Genomic DNA, 18,152 nt, shown 5'->3' on the forward strand with positions numbered 1-18,152 from the left:
CAGCACACCCAGCACACCCAACACACGCAGCACACCCAGCACACCCAACACACGCAGCACACACACTCAAATATACAATTCGTACGCATTCTGTATTTAGAGATGCAGGAGCTTCAATCGAATTAAACAGAAATTGAATACAAATATTTGTGGTCCAAATGTTTTCGTTTGGTTTGTCATTCGTTTGGCTTTGATTATTTGATATGTTATTTTTTCGGTGTTCCGCTTTTTGGTAAAACGACAAACGTTACGGAGCGCATCAATACATGCCAATGATTCTAAATGGGCCCGCGTCGAAACACTTCAAACGCAGGCTTTTCCAGTTACTCGCTCTCTCTCTCTGTGTGTGTGCGTGTGTTTGTCTATGATGTTTATCTTTTGAGCCCATTGCCTCAAAAGGTGCACAATTCCATTTTGTCCGTATCTTTTTTATTACGATGATTTTTATTTTCGCTTCATCCTTGTGCCATCATTCTCTTATCTTTTCACTCTGCCGTTCAGCCATAAATTCCTGCCTATTTTTAATTTCGGTATTTTTTTTGTCGTCAGTTGTCTATTGAAAGTGCCTTTAATCGTTTTGTCTACTTTATGAAGTAAAAGAATGCGAAATAACACTTTCAACTTGCCATAATCCCTGGTATTTGTTGAGTTGAACCCTTTTTTTGCCGACGAAACCGAGAGTAGAGAGAAATAAAGAAAGGGGAAAGAAGTGACTAACATCATCAAAGTTTTTCACCGGACCATGTCAAGTGTGTCTATAAAAAAAGTAGCATTCGAGTCCAAGTGAACAGCCATTCAGTCACAACTCTTGTCATTTGGCTGCTGCTGATACCGCATCTTATTTATTTAGACTCGCGATGTCATTGTCTGCTTCTGTGTTACGTGGGCAGAAAGCACTCAATCCATTGTCCACTTCCTTTGATGCGAATTGCGATAAAAGCTGCAAGGCATGAACAAAAAAAAAGTCTGATGAGAAAAATAAAGAAATTATAATGAACGCAAACTCAAATCCGTGCTCAAAAACCGGACAGAAAGAGAAGAAAAACTACCTAAATCCACAGAAAATGAAAACGCACACAAAAATGAATTTGAATTGAAAAATATATTCCGCTAACTTTTCATAATAGCAAAAGTTTGCTAATTTCGTTTTTTGTTTTTTTTTCGCCCACATTTTGTCGGTGTGGGTTTTTTTCTCTCTCTCCCTCTCTCTCATAGTTTGTTTTCATCGCACTGAATACCATGAGCCAGTAACTGTCCATTCTGTTGAATGGACACAAAAACAACTTTTCGCATTCGTATATATTGTATTTAGCACATGAAAAGCACAGTGCTTTTCATTATCCAGCGTTTTATCGCTCTGCTGCAGTGGAAATGTTGTCATTTATTTATTTGTTGCGGTGGTGAATGTATAAACATAGATTTATATCCAGGTTACTCCATAATTGCAGTTTAATTTTAATTTTCTATACGCAACAATAGAGATAGAGATGGGATAGAGAATGCTTTTTTGTGATATTACTGTCCGTGCTTTTTCATTTTTTTTATAAAAGGAGTTGTTATTTATAAATAAATTGTCAGGGAGAAGGTACGAACACAAATTCACGGTGTAAAAGATCGATATTTTCAACGGGAGAATATCAACATTCCTGTCAAATGAATACAGAAGCGATGAAAATGGGTGCCAACTAATTTTTTGTTTAAAAAATGTCAACAAAACTTGACAATTTCCATTAAAAACTGAATTGTTATGCCACAGAACATTTCAACGGTTGTCATTTTAGTTTTTGTATATTCACTAGAAAGGCACGTTCAAAAATTACCATGTTTCTCGGAACGAATGATATTCATCATCCACCAGCCAGCTTGCATAAAAGTAGTTTTTTTTATAACGTTTGAAATACGAAATTCCCATGGAATAACTATGTACTTTTTTTTACTTTTGTGTAATGCATGTGCTGTATATGATGAACAAACCAGCATGCCTGTTTGTAGCGATAAAGTATCATTTTTTTACCGAAATTCCATTCATTTTTCCTGTGTGTATAAAATGTAAAATGGATAAATTACAAATTTTCAGTAAATATGAGGAAGAGAGGGAGGTAGGTAGAGAGAGAACTCTCCTGTGTATGTGTGTGTATGTAGCGAAGCTACATGATTTCCATAAATGTTCATTTCAATACATCACAATTTTCGTCTTTTGTTGTCAAATTTGAAACTATTACATCCATTTTTGCCTGCTTCAATTCGAATTATTCACCACATTTTACGTTGAATGGTAATTTAATAATCGAGTTCCACGTTCGGCAAACAAACAAACAAACAGCCGCATGATGGGAAAGCCATCACCGCAGCCAATATTTTTTTTCTCTCTTAGCTGCTGCGCGTTTTTTTTCCAATTTGGTTTCGGTCGTCGGGAGTGTTCCACTTTTTATCGCTTTATTATTCATATAATGAGGAGTTCAATATTTGAAATACGGTATTGACGAATTGATTGTTCATCTGAGTTTTTTCTTCTGCAAGGCGTGTTTTCATTCCATTTCGCATTTTATTCGCCATTTTTTCTTCAATTTTATTCAATTTCGATGGCTATGAATAGAATTGCCGAGTAAAATTAAATATTTCATTAAATTTTCCGTGAACAATGCATTAAAAAATCGCATGCGATCGTGACATACAGGAACTGAGAGTGAATAAATTCACGTATGCCATTTTTTTTATAGATGTTTTATGGTAAATGTTTCAGAATAGTTTTTGATTTGTTTGTTTGATGGTTCATTTTATTTTTCTATATCATCGTTTGTGGTTTTAACTGCTATCGATTGAATTGTCGAAAGTGCCGGCTCATGGAAAATGAATTGACGTTAATTTGAACAAACCGACGAATAACGAAAGAAAGAGCACCGCATTCGACCCAGATTTATATGGATGTGTTTGCATTGTGCCGATTGTGAAAGCGCCAGTGCCAATGGAAATAAATCAATCGCTATCGCATCACATCGTCAAACAAAACATTATGCAAATCGTAGTCAGGGAAATAAAAGCGAATATAATGCCATCGAACATTCGGTGGCATTAAAAGCGATTGATTGATGAAAGTAGTTGGAAATCTGAATTTGGCAAACGTTTTTTTTTTGTGATTTCCATTTCAAACGGCTGTTCTTTTCTCCCACTCTCTTTTTTATCAATGCAACCTTATCCATGAATGTGGCTAATCGAAATTGTGTGGGTTGGCGACGGTGACGGTGGCTGTTATACAGTGCGTATCTTTTGACTGTGCGTTTATAACTCAGTTTCCGGTTCTCGCTCAATCGAATTAAGTACAGAGCAGAGAATGGGAAAAGAGGATGTCATGTTATCGGCGACAGTATTCCGTTTTGGTGCAGTCATTTTCGCGAGAAAGAGGAAATTCGATTTGCACACGACATGTTGAATCTGCGTTAAATCATGCAAACGCTCAAAATGTCACAAAAGTCGATCAAGCCATCACGTCGTTTCGTTCGCACACAACTGCACACAAACAATATCGCTTGTTGAAACTTCTTAATAGAATTTCGTGTAATTTGGCTGCTGCCATTTTCGGGTTGATAATTTTAAAATTCATTCCGCCGCCCACATTGACAATGCTATTGGCATTCAAGTTGAAATAGTCTCATGCTTTTATCGAGTTAAATGAATTTTCCAAGCACATTAAATGCGATGCATATAAATGATTCTGTTGTTAACAAAATTCACTCACACATAATCAACTGCTTAATAAATTGATTCGATATTTATCGAACGAACGCTCGACTGATTCGTGTTCTCCGACAAAGATAAATAATAACTAGAGAGCAATGGAGGAGGAGAGATAGAGAGGAGAGGGGACGAATCGAGCAGTGGAATAATACAAACAATCTGTCAAATTAAATTAAAGTGGTTTTATTTGCTTTGCACAGCAAACTTTTCGTCCAGCATTTGTTATTAATTCGGTTGCTCTCATAGTCCAGTTCTATTTGCTTTGCCGATCGATTCGATGCTATCGGTTTTCATGGCGATGCTGGATCTTTTTTTTTTAATCGAAATTCTTTGAATTTGTAAAATGAATTTCTACAATGCTTTTTCTCTCCCGCTATGTTGATTACCTATTCGAGAATACTTGAATATTCAATTTCATTCTCCATAAATGAAACAAAACAAAATACGATACGCGCAACAACAACAAAAAACACCAACACGAACGATTGTGTATATTTCCAACATGAAAAATCTGGACATGACGCGTTCATTAAAAGTCGACAGATAAAAAAAGAGAGCATCAGAAAATGAATGTACAGAATTTCATTCGGCTGTTGTATTGCGTATACGAAACACAGAGACAAGCTAAATTAATTTGCATGGAAACCGGTAAATTGGCACTCTCATTGTATTTGCGCTGGAAAATTTTATTAATTAACGTCCGCAATATTCGAAACGATGCAAACACACGCTCCGTTCAATGGACTCACAGAGAAGTAGAAGCCACAGCAACTGAACCAGCATAATATTCAGCGAATTGCTATTCCGAGTCCGTATTACGAATGTTCTGTCACTTGGTAAATAGAGCCATGCGACGGAAACGAAGACGAAACGGAACAAGACCATCACACATACAAATGGGAAATACAAAATCGATGGCCCAGTAAACATAGAGCACAAACAGCACAGGCACTTTGGTTATTTATTGTTTTAGCATATAACCCTTGTAATATTTTTCTCGTGCGCTTCTTTTGCTCCTTCCTCTTCCTCTTTATTTTCTTCTTCATTCTACTTTTTTGGCTTCGTCTTTTCCCTCGTTTGTTTTTCTGCCCTTTTTCCTAAACTAACTTTCTCTCTGTCAGCAGCGGCTGTTGCCTGCGATGCCTTTATTCTCATTGATGCACACTTTATGACAATGTCTTAACCCATTAATTGCCGCTGGTCGAAAATCCGGCCAGTCAATTTTTCAAATTGAGCTCATAATTTTTCATTCTTCTTTTGATAAGAAGAAGCTTTTTTGAGTTTGTAGCTTTCATTATATGCCTATTTACATTTAATTTAATTAAATGTTTAACTTGAAAACCCTGTCTGAAAAAAATCTTCAAATATGGCTGGCAGTTAATGGGTTAATACCGATGCCGACAAAAATTCAAACATTTTATCCATCAGAATGCCTGCCGTTGGTATTTTCCCTCATTTCCTTTTCTAATCTACATCGTTGTCGTCATCGTCGTCGACGACGACCATGAACCTCATTTCTAGCTGGAATCGTAGAGATTTGTTTGCACAAATCACAACCAACTCAAGTTATCGTCCATGCAAACGTTGGGGTGTTTTTTTCGGCGTTGCCTATAGCAACAATAACAATCGAAGCGTCTGTGTGGTTTCAGAGATTATATTGGATCGGACGGTATTCAATATGACTCGAGGAGAGTGTATAAATTGAACAATTTTCATTCCGACCATTCTTATGCTTCATTATTATATGGCTGTTACTTCATAATTCTTGCTTCCGTGGAATGTAATTTATCGAACGAAAACTTCTCCCATTTTAATTAATAAATCAAAATTCCATGATTTTATTAGCATTTCAAATGGGCTTGGTAAGAGTCCACATTGGCTGTATTATTATGTTTACCGTTCTGATGAAAATAAACAGCTATATCATTCATTAGCATGGTTAACGATGTCGTCGATTTTATTTCCATCGCCTTATAGATTTGTTCTTAGAAAATTATTATACAAACAAATGAACGATCAATGCGTTTGCAATATCCAAGATAGAAGAAAACGATGTGGTGATCCGATTATATGGAAATTCACTTGTTTTGTGAAAGTTTTTCAGCTTTCAGTGTCTCTTTATGGATTCTCACGTCGCATTGTTCTATAAAAGCTTCGATGAAGGCAGCACGCTGCATTTATTTATTGTTCTATGCGAACGGATAATGTTTTGAAGACAGCAAAACGGAAAAGCCGAGGTGAGAGGAAGAGAGAGAGAGAGAGAGAGAGGGCGAGTGTGCTCAGGTTCATACTCTGGGAAAAGAAATTTAGGGTTATGTTAAACTTTTTGTTCTGACATTTATTTCACAACATGAATCCAAAAAATTTGTGGTGATTTCTGGTACAAAAAATATTTCTAACTTTTTTTTCACTACAAAGTCAAAAAAAACTTTGTGGTGCTCTAGCGGAAAAAATATATTTAGTACCGAAAATCACCACAATGTTTTCAAGTTCTTGTTGTGAAATAAGTGTCAAAACAAAAAGTTTAACATAGCCCTAAATTTCTTTTCTCAGAGTTTAAATTATTTGCGTGAATGTGATTTTTGTGGGTGGGTGTGAATGCGGAATTGTGAGATGATTGGTAATAGTATACGGGTCAGACTATAAAAACATCCGTACTCCAATTTTCGTTTGGAAATTTGTTGTTGTTTGTAACGATAGTTGGGACCGAGCATGGTATCTTGTACCAAAAAGCCGTTGTCCACTTCAAACAATTGATCGATATTATGATACAATGTTCCGTATGGGGCCTCCATTTACACGGAAGGGAATTCCGTTGGCAAGAGCAGATATATTTATATATACGAAAATGCTGTGCATTCAATCGAATTTTGGGTATTGTACAGCTCAGGCTGGTATGTCGTTCGGTCAAAACTTCCATCTAATATTATATGTTATATTTGCCGTATAGCCAAGCCTTATGATTCTCACTTCACCATTTCAGGCACTCTCTTTCGCTCCCTTGTTCGCCCATCCGCTCGCATGCCTCCTTCTTTTCACTCGCAAATTTATAATTTATGGGCTTCTTGCTCTTGTGCATATTTTACACTCGTGTTCTTTTCCTCGTTTTGTGTGTGCACAACTTTGAGACTGGATTTGTGTTTAGTATTCTTTCCGTTTATCTTGTGTTCGGCCACACATACTGAACTCAACACCGTGAATCGCTTACTCATGTGTATTCTGGCGCAGAAAGAGAGTCAACCAAAAAAAAAGCATACACGATGAGTGAGTGCAAGACTTACGAAAAATGGAGTTCATTTTCATGGAATTTTTGTAGTCACTTCGTGCCTGTCGAATCGTTCGGTCATTATATTTACTGATTCCAAGAGTTGGTTCTCTCACACCCCCGACCAAATTCAATGATCTGAATTATCGACGGGAAAAGAATAATGGTGAACATATAATTTATCGCATACGGACACATATTCGTTAAATATTCATTTCAATTTTTTTTTGTTCTGTCGAATTCCATTTGATGCACGTTTTTCCAGTTTGTTTTTTATCATCTCACATGATTTTATGCTATCATGCAAGCTCATTGTGAACCACATCACAAATTGTGTGTACATTGAATGAAAAAGAAAAAAAGCGTAGCTCTCATTCAATTTAAATGGAATAGTTCGGAATTATTCATGATGCAATCAATATGTATTTTAAAGTGATATGGAATTACGTGAATCTTGTTCATTATCGCCCACTTTAAATTCGCAAACGCGGTGTGTAGAAAATCCACGTTAGTTTGGGAAATTATTGTTGGCAAAGTTATATCGATGCATGGGCAAACTGTTAAAATAAAATAAACCGTTTTTCATCATTGAATTCGATTTTGAAATTCCGCACAAAGTGTGAAGTGTGTTCGTGCCGTCTGGACATTAGGTCTCCACTGATGTTCTCAATTAACTCATTACGGTCTAAAACCTCAACATTTCCATGAATCACATTAATGAGAAACGAAAGAGAGAAAAAAAGGAATGTTGAACCATATCAATTAATTTGTCGATTGCACATTACCACAAAACGGTATAGTTCGGTGTATGTACAATTGTACATTTTAAGTGGTTGTGCTGGTTTCATCAGAATTAATATAATTGCTATCGGTTTGATCTTGATGCACAAAAAGCTGCATTAATCAGGTAAACTAAATGATGTGTGGTTTTCCTGAGTGAATGGCACTTCATGTGAATTCCGCACACACGGAATGTTGTTGCAGCCATTTTTGTTGATGGCTTTACTGCTTATTTTATGTTCAATTTGAAATAAAATTGTTGATATTGCCATAATATCATGAAATATCCAATAAAATGTGGAATTATATATGAGCTTAGCACGCAACTTGTGATTGATATCCATTTTGGTGCTTTGAGTGTTTGCTCTGAAATTACGTATAATTTGTTGGTTGTGTGCACTGTGAATGAGCTTTTATGTGATGGTTGCTTCCAATTAGTCACATCAAACACAGTCATGTGTGTGTGTGTGTGTGTTTGTATACATGTCCATAGCCCAACTGCAACGGTGCCGCTGTAAGACGTTATTGACTGAAGCCTGACCTAGGTCAGGGCAAATGCCACAACGTCAAATTGATTTAAGCTCAAAATATTATATCATATATGAACTGCAGTAATAATAAATGTCAATGCCTGTTTGATCTTTCAACATTTTGACGGCGTAGCAATATCGATTAGATGGGCTTATAAATGTGAACTCATAATCTAATTGGAATTGTAAATTTCATTTAAAGCTTAGATAAATTCGATTAATTTTAAACTGAATTGATTATTATTCTAACCAAATGTCTACGGTGAATGTTTGAAAATGCCAGGACAATTCAATTATTGTGTTTGCAACAACAACAACAACAACACCAGCAACAAAAAGTAATGGAAATGTGAAAATCCAATGTTCTAACTAGATTCAGTGGGCGAAATTGAATGTTCGCCATTGTTTTATTAAATGGAACGCATGGTACGGCCTCGTTATTTTGCCAAGCATGCTTTGCAAATGGCAGCTCAAATGGATAAGTGTATAATCATTGTACTCTTACGTCCGATAATCCAAATGGCACTACTTGTTCGGACATTCAGAAAATGTTGAACGAATTTCTCGTCGGTGTGTTTTGGTGCGTATTCATCTATATAGATAGATAGAAAGAGAGAGAGACACACACACACACACACAACAGGGAGAGTTCGGACAACTTAATTAGTGCGTTACAAGTTTAGTGGCATTGATAATCATTATCTACTCGTAAACGTTTGCTGTTCCAACCACCGAAATAACAATTTTTGCATAGAGTGTACGGTACGCAGAACCGCCCCGCCGTACACATTTATATCGTATCGCTTCGTCTCCCAATGTAAATTGTTGATTGGAGCAAAGCGGAACACAACAAGCCAACACATTTTCGTTCAATGCAAACGAATCAAAACATTGTATCCAATCAAATGTCATCCAAATTTCACACATTACACGAGATTAATTTCGTAAACTGATGGATGTTCGACAAACATTGTTCGTGCCATCACATCCATCTCTGATCATATTTTTCTTTTGGATCAATGGCAACAGTTTTCCATCGGCAGGATTAACGGTCGAAGATGTGGCAAAGAAAGAAAGAAAACCAACGAATTGCCACTGCAATAATAACGATTACGATAAGAGAATCCATAAATTCAACAATTTATTTATTTACGTTATTTCTACTATATCCATCACCCCACCCCATATTCCATCACATACGTGCTGGTACGTGATTGAAGTCATAAAATGAGCAAATTCCATTGTAGTAAATAACACGAGGAACATTTTTGCGTGCAAATTTTAGTGCCACTACCATCAGTAAGAGACGTAATTCATTTTGCAAAGAGACTTGTATCACACATGCAACCACTGGATGGAAAAATATTACGTACGATATCAGGCAGCGAGAAGGGAAATAAAAACCAAAAATTATTCCAATAAATTAGAACGAATGGTAAATACGCCACACGGCGGAAAGGAAAAAAATCGATACGCTACCATTGCGTGACTAATTATTACTGTTATTGTTCTTACGTGTACAAATTCGTTGTGTGTATACATTTCAAGACTGACTCTCGTTCAAAACCGTACACCAAAATCGAATTCCACACGATAACAACAGTCAACAACACTGAAGAATAACAAGCGTTTGAACAGAAAAAAGAAACGAGTAATTCAAGCGAAAGCGAATGGGAAAAAATTTCAATCGAATGTGTGTGTGTGTGTGTTTTTTTTTCAGTCGTAGCTGTCGCTCAACATGTTACATTCTGGTCTCGAGGCACATTCCATGTAAATGCGAAAACACGAGGAAAATAACGGTGCAAACAGAACACCATGACAAGAAGACCAATCATATTTTACCTTCCTGGGTTCGTCTTTCATACCCTTTCATAATGCCATGTTGTCATTGCGATTTTCATTCTCATATGTCAATCTCCTATCTGGTATATTTGCCACCATATGTTGTGCTCGATAAAAAAAATGAGAAGTAACGCATTATACAAAGTACAGCACAGCAACAGCGATACCAGAATGAAAACAAAAAGACCGAAAACAACACAACACCATGACAAAAAAATGTGCTGAAATGCGAATTCTGGCGTACAGCTGTCAAGAACAAAATGTCTAAAATTAAATACAAGAATGTTTGGCGCAATAATTACTTCAACATCATGGGGTCGAATTCGATGGTTTGAAGGGTGAATGCGGTTCAAAACGCGACCTCTGTACTTCATACATTAATTACATACTAAACGGAATGTCTCTCGGTTTTCACATTCACTCACGATAAATACCCGATTCTTTCATTCCAAAATGTCGCAGAGAATATCCGCCCTTGATTACACTAAAATAAGATTCATGGAAAGTCCCTTGAAAAATCGTCTACAATTACTTGCCGATCAATTGACAACAAAGTGTCTAAATACTATACCACTTCATAAAGCATTTAATTTCAAATTTTGTTTTGAATCGAAAATGCGTTTACAAGACACAATGTATCCATAGAGATGTGAATGTCGTTCTATGGTGGAGCCAAAACGATGAACACACAACGGTGTTTTGTTCTCACACATCATTATAATTAATATATCACCGGAATAAGTAAGAGCCAATTAAATTCAATTGGATTTACGCCAACCGTAGCCAATCTATTGATTTTATTTCCATTTCGAATTGAATCTCAGCTCAACATCTATATATAGATATTGAATGGGATCGATTTGATTCTCCTAAGAGAGATTTCGTTCGAGTCAATCGAATATTCAGTGTTGCTCACTTCCAAATAGATATATATGTATTGATGTAGGTATATAAATCGATTATGTATGGATGTGTATATAAACGGAGATTTCTATCTCAATGGTACGATGCATACGGGGAAATTCGAATCGATGGGTAGGTTTTTATGATTTCCTTTGATGCAATCGCATTTTATGTATATAGGGCTTCGTCTGTTGCATCCCAATGGCTTCGGTGTGTATCGTGCACAATATTAATACTGGCTGTAATCTTCAGGTATTATGCAATTAAATGTGTTAAGGTTTCGTAAGCATATTAAATTTGAAAATGTGCATTGAACAGGCACATACATACACACAGAGTGAGAGAGAAAGAGAGAACGAACCCAAGTGCCGTCTTCCATTAAATTAATACACATTACTCGAGCATTTATAGTGGTTTGAGTATTTTTTCTTTGTTCCGATCCTCTATCTTGATTTATGTACATGTCGAGATGATACGTTGTGGCTTGGATGCTTTCTTCGATTTTAAACACTTAAATTCAATTATCAATTGATTATACGCTCAAGAAGTGCATTAAGCATCTATCCTGGAAATGTTGTCGGTGTTGGTTTTTGAGGTTATACTCCAAATCTTTGCAGATCTTGAAACTACGATATTAATTTCGATTAATATGCAAGCATACATTGTACATGAAAGCAACACACTCAACACTTCTACTTAGTCGACAGATTTCCGTAGTAAATATTTGTGGCGAGGCTCAAGTGTACCTTTCCGAGTATTTTAGCTCAGCATTCCCGTTGCCGCATTGCAACGGGTATATGAAACCGAATAGAAAGCACTTCGACATGGAAATTTAATTTTCTAAGATGTTCTCTGATGACGAGATGTGGAGTAACAACAATAGAGTCATCTAATCGAGTTGCATATGTGTGAACGTCGGCACTAACGATGCTCTACAACAAAGGTGGCTTTGATGAATTTTGAATGCAGCGCGTGTGGTTTGCATATAATATTGCATTGTTTTACCATGAAGTTGGATGCTATTCAACGACGGCGCCCACATGGCATCAATTCCAATGAATAACAGCTTTGGTGGGCGTTCATTTAAATCGATTCAATGAACATACCTATTCCATGTAGGATGGACAGGGACACCAAAGACTTTGACTCATTAATTTCAATTCATTGAACTTTACGCCAAGTCCATAGAAATATAGATTTTAACCACAGCATAAATGCCAATGTAAATTTATTCGACTACTATTATCTGTAGAGATATTCATATTGAACGCACTCACTCGACGATAATTTCCATTGATTGCATACGCAAAATGGGCACTTCCAGCGTTAAACTAAAAAATATTCCCTGAATTTTCATTGACTATGATTCCAAAATTCGGTTTACGTGCATCATTGCGGGCGTATGAAAGTGGGAAACGTTTTATTTAAAAGAAAATCTATGATACACCGACTATCAATTCATAGTAGTGATTGATATTGATTTTATGCTATTTTCATTTTCCACAATTTCAATGGGACGTTTTTCATTTGGTTTTTGAACCATGTTCTTAGTTCAATAGCTACGAAGATAATTACCTACTATTTGTTGCCGAATGACATCAATTTATTCTCTTTCTTTTTGAAATATCCACAAGTTGTGAACACATGTTCCGATTTAAAAGAAACTTGTTTACAAATTAACACATCTTTTATTCACAAGGTGTTATTAAATTAAATAATTATTCAATAGCACTCACGCATTTCTTTAAAGCTTCAAACACCATTTCTTGTTTTTTTTTTCTTTTCAAATATTATGTCTTATTGCGTAACGCAACCAGCGCCATCAAATTCATTTAAAATTAACCCATAAATAATTCAACCAGTTGATTTTGTTGGGAATGTGAAAAATAATAGTGGATGACAATGTAATGTATGAAATCATTTCATTGAAATCAAGTAAACAAACTGGTCGTGTTTTATTTTCGTTTGATATCGAAAACTGAATATAGCCAACAGAATGCCAATCAAAATCCAACAAAAATATTGAACAAAATAAACATTATTTGCTTTTAAACAATAATTTTATTATCTATTCATTTTCCTCATTTTTGTTTTCAATCATCACAGACACACATACACAAAATGAATAAATAAAACTAATTTGAAAATTTTGTTTGTATGAAATTTCAGAGGCAGCCAATCATAAAATGGATAACGTTGTTCGTCGTCCGTTAGTAGCAAACAAACAGTGGTTTAAATGCGTGATTGAAAGCCATATGAATTGCAACATACACGTGACGAATTGAAATATGCCAATAACGAGAAAATGGCAGAGCAATAAAAATTCAATAGCGGGCTATGAATCAAACATGAAAACAAAATGGTAAAAGTCATTGAATCCAATTTGTGTGGAGTTAAAATAAAAGGAGAAAGAGAGAGAAAGCGAGCGACAAAGAGCGGGGCATACATCAAATCAGCAAATGAATAATTGATTTAGAACAAATTAAAAGTTGAAATTTCACAGAGAACTAGCGAAAAAGGGATATAGAGAGAGAGAGAGTGAGTGAAAGGATTGAAATCATGAACTGCTGCACAAAAAGTGTTTGTGCATTTTTAATCGGACGTGAGTCACACGATTCACCGATTAGTTGCCGAGAAATTATTGGCACAATCATAACGAAGCAATAAATGGCATCGTTTGCATTGCATGCATTAAACATATCAATCAGTGAGTGAAATTAGTGTGCATAATCAATATAAGTTTTACGTGCAACGGGTAAATCCAGTGTCTGCGGCTGGTTGTGTGTGTGTAGTATGTGAGAATTGTGTCGATGCAAGTGAGTATGTCATTTGTCGTGGCCATGCACGTCTTTAATATAACGAACCCATTCACACAAATCATAGACGAATGAATCAATAACGAATGAGCAAATATAACCGAGTATCGAGTGAACGGCAAAGTGTGTGTGCAAGTGAATAAAACTAGTGATTTTTCGATCAAATAGAATTTTTAATTGTACGAGCATGTGGATTACAGACGAGCCGTCGATAGAAGCGAAAACTTTTCCACTTTAAATCAATTATTGAACAACGAATACATCGAAACGAAAGCAACAACAGTATTTGAAAACGACCAGAACCGGTTCCATCACATTTCATCGACATGGATTTGTTCATTTCATTTGGCGTTATCGTTTTGTACAGTTTTGCCACACAACTCTCGTTGAGTACGGCCGATGGATATAAGCCTGGTAAGTATTGATTTCAATTTCAAGTCGGTGCATACCATCCACTGAAATTCAATTGAATATGATTTTCCGTCAGATATTGAGCTAAGAATTTTAATAATTTAATTTGATTTAATATCGAGCATAATGGTTGAAATATGTTGTCGAAATTGTGGAAATTTTCATATCGAAAGTTATTATCAATTTCAAATAGTTTTATCGATGGCGAACGAATTTCTCTCAAAGTTAGATGCGAATGCCAATTTAAATAATATGCCAAACTTGTCACAAGATCTCAAGTATTTAACGAATTCGGCAATATGTTCGACAAAGTATTTAATGAAAATCGCTTAATAATCTCACATCAATTCAAAAACCGAGCTCAAAGATGAAATTCAATATGCTGATTGCTTGAATTCGACGGCAAATATGTACGTTTCATATAATATCGCTTTATATAATATCGAATAACAAAGCCAACGACTTTTTTCTCCTTCAAGCAAACTTTTTTGATGCGACAATTTTCCAGCCAACAACTTCCAACCATTCATCGCCGATGATCCAATAAAATTCCAAACTGCTTCGACGGTTATTTTTTTCTCCATACATAATAAATATGATATAAAAGAGCACTAAAAAGACGATGTAGACAAGTGAACGCGAACTCGATGAGAACTTTATTACGCCGATGTCAATCAAAACAGCAGGAAAGAAAGAGAGAAAAAAAAACTTTCCATTTAATCGTTACAGAGCCATTGTTAGGCAACTTTTCTTTGGAAATAGTTTTCCCCATTTTCATCGGCTTTATATATGAGTTCGTCAAAGGAAAAGCATGCTATCGATTATGTATGCATTGGTTTGGCATTTTTCTGCCATTATCATAAATTATCGTAAATATTAGCTAAAAGTTTGCTCAACTGTTTTGTCAATATACGCGAAGAATTATGCGCTCAGTGGAGCTCAAGATGCATTTGCAATGAAATCCATAATTCCATTCGTCGAGCAAGAACGAGGGGAACTTGGAAGAAAACAAATTCACAATTCAACTGAATTGAAATCAATTGAGTTGAAGATTTATTGACTAAAAATGCTGCATAACACACTTCATTCCGTACCAATATTTCATTTCAAATTATTCAAATGTGTAAAAAAGCTGATTTTACCGTAAACTTAATGGGATTGTTTTCCGAAGCAGATTTGCTGCTTTCATGTTATTTTTCCGGCCGAAAATCGCATCGAATTAATATGATGTTAAGTACATAAAATTCGCATATGCGATTTAAATACTTATTATTTAAAATATGTTTCGTTTATTTGTGACACAACGAGCTCTTTTTTCAGCTGTTACATACACAGTACACCCTTAACACGCTCGCAATTGGCTTTGTTCGATGCATCCACTGGAATTGTTTCATTTAAATAATCGGAATTCCACCGACATGTTAATTAATACCTAGAACCCCAAAGAGAGGCAAAAGGCAAAAACAAAAAATTAAACATTTTTTTACTTCAACTTTTAATTTGGATAAAAATTGGGCAGTCAAGTGAAAAGCATTCAGTTGAATTCATGTGGGATTTTACAATATTGCCGATTGGCATTGAATCTGATGGATTGATATTAAATGAGTTGTTTGGAGCGAAAATGTTATACAGAAAATTTGAGAGGAAAAATGTCAAATGAAAAGAGATAGCTATGTATATAGTTCACTATAGTTTACTATACAGTTTACTATATAGCTATCCCTTTTCCGCTCATTCATCATCGACATTTTTCCGCTCAACTTTTCTGTATAACATTTTCGCTCCAAATCACTCAAATGAAAGAATGCATACTAATTATACGTGCATAATTTACACGAATGTTACAAAATTGAAAACCAATTCATTCGGATGACCCAGATTTTGAAGTGTGCTTTTATTAATGATTGACTAAGATAAAATGTAAAAAAAAAAACTGAAATAATTCCGGTGACAGTTGCAATGGGTTTTTACCTTTGTGTCAATGACATCAATTGAACTTTTCAGCATTGATTGGTGTTTTCCAATGAAGTATTTTTTTTAATTACAACTTGTGTCGCTGATATTTATTACACCCTGAAAAATTCCCATCAATAAGCCTTTTTTGCTATTTTAATTTGTAATATATGGTCAATGTAAAGCTTAACTTACGCAGAAATGTCTTATACGATTGTCAACAATGTTTGCAATAATCGTTGAAACGAAATCACAATTTTCCCATAAATAAATTTCAACTCGTTTGACAGCAACAAAACAAGCGACAGCGTATATGGTATTCTGGAGTTGGCAGTGTTCGCAAACCGATTATAGTCGAACGAATGCTTGGAAACTACCACATATAACTCATGCCAATATCATGGTGATAACATTTTTGTGGTGATCAAAACGCTTTTGTTTGCCCACACTTTTTTTGTTCCGTTTGGCCGTTGTTTGCCAATGTGTATTGCCATCAGACAATATTCCTCGTTTAAATTTCCTGTGTGGTTTTTATTTCGGGCCAATTGCTGCGGATGGGAAGAAAAGGCGATGCAACGAAAAAAAAAGCTATTTGAATGTTGTTTGTTTAAATTGACAAAATAAACATAATTTAATATTCTGTCAAAATATATCAGATGGCCTGGATCGTTTGTCTCTCGACAGCGACAACCGCACGATATCTTTGTGAATTGTGTGCTGTGTCCAGCATCCTCCATTGATGCTGCTGCTGCTGCTGTTGCAGCTGTTAGTGGATATTGTTGCAATCGCTCGGGGACCAATAAATTGAACAGTATAATATTAAAATTGTGGGCGGAACGCAGTGCTAAAGGCAAACAGAACACTATACATTACATTGAATCGGTTGCGAGAAAATTGCATGTGGTTTTTCTGGGTAAACATGGTACACGACAAACATATAAATTTTACAAAAAGCCATGCAAAACAGAAAAAAAGCGTTCACCATATTTTTGTAGTGTGGTAAACGAGTGGCACTTTTTCATCTTCCCTCGCACCTTCTCTCCCAAAAATATGCATGGTTTCAATGCGTTTCAGGTGTAAATTTTCGTATATTGGTTGCAACAAACTGTTCAGCTGAGTCATCAAATTGTGCACCTGTTCGAGACGGACTCCCACAAAAATTCCATTTAAACTTTTCCCGTGTGTATGCAAGTGATTGCAATGCCACCCCGAATGGTGTTGCGAGAGCGAGAGCAAATCACATTATTAAATTCATGTGGGTCATTTAAGGTACATAATTGAAAACTCATTAAAAATTAATTAAAATAAATGCAAACGAGTTGCACACACGAACATTGCCTAGGAAATTCGCCCGAAATAACGACAAACACATGCACATAAACACAGTACAAATGGTTGTTGCTGGGTCGATATTTAAATTGAAATCGTTTACTTTTCGGAAAAATACATACCAAATACCAACGAGAAAATATTATTAATTATGTTTAAAATTGTGGATGCATTTATTTATATTTATTTGAGAATTCACAGTGAAATAAACAATTCATTGAAACATTTTTTGGCATGCGAAATGGGAAAATATCCAACTTGAATGGTTTTGACGATGATATTCAAAATGTACTTAATGAAACCACTTTTTTGCAGCATCTGTTATCTGTGAATGCATTTCAAGAATTAATGCCAATACCATTTTTCACCGTTTTTTTAAATCACTATATCGAAGTACGTTTCGCAGTGGATGTTCCTTCGTTAACATAATGCAATTGACACAAAATGGTATTCAATTGATTACTTTTTGTCCTGATTTCCGGTGGCACATCAACAAAATGTTTGAAATCAACTCTAACAACAACTTTCATTAAATTCCATTGTGTTTGTGATGCATTGAAATATTCAAACAGTCGACTCTAAAGCAAT

The 18,152-nt window shown here is 35.5% G+C and overlaps 1 protein-coding gene across 1 annotated transcript in view; it reads left to right on the top strand.

The window, feature by feature from the left end:
- LOC129566097 (nephrin) overlaps positions 1–18,152 on the top strand; it is a 45,026-nt gene that overhangs the window by 3,576 nt on the left and 23,298 nt on the right. The window contains exon 2 of the mRNA XM_055441659.1: positions 13,225–14,285. Within this exon, the coding sequence (XP_055297634.1) occupies positions 14,198–14,285 (88 nt within the window). The 5' untranslated portion in view covers positions 13,225–14,197. The remainder of the gene's footprint in view (positions 1–13,224; positions 14,286–18,152) is intronic.

The sequence above is a fragment of the Sitodiplosis mosellana genome, unplaced genomic scaffold (genome assembly GCF_009176505.1).
Source record: "Sitodiplosis mosellana isolate CC-2019 unplaced genomic scaffold, AAFC_SMos_1.0 Smas_scaffold_1, whole genome shotgun sequence".
NCBI lineage: Eukaryota > Metazoa > Arthropoda > Insecta > Diptera > Cecidomyiidae > Sitodiplosis > Sitodiplosis mosellana.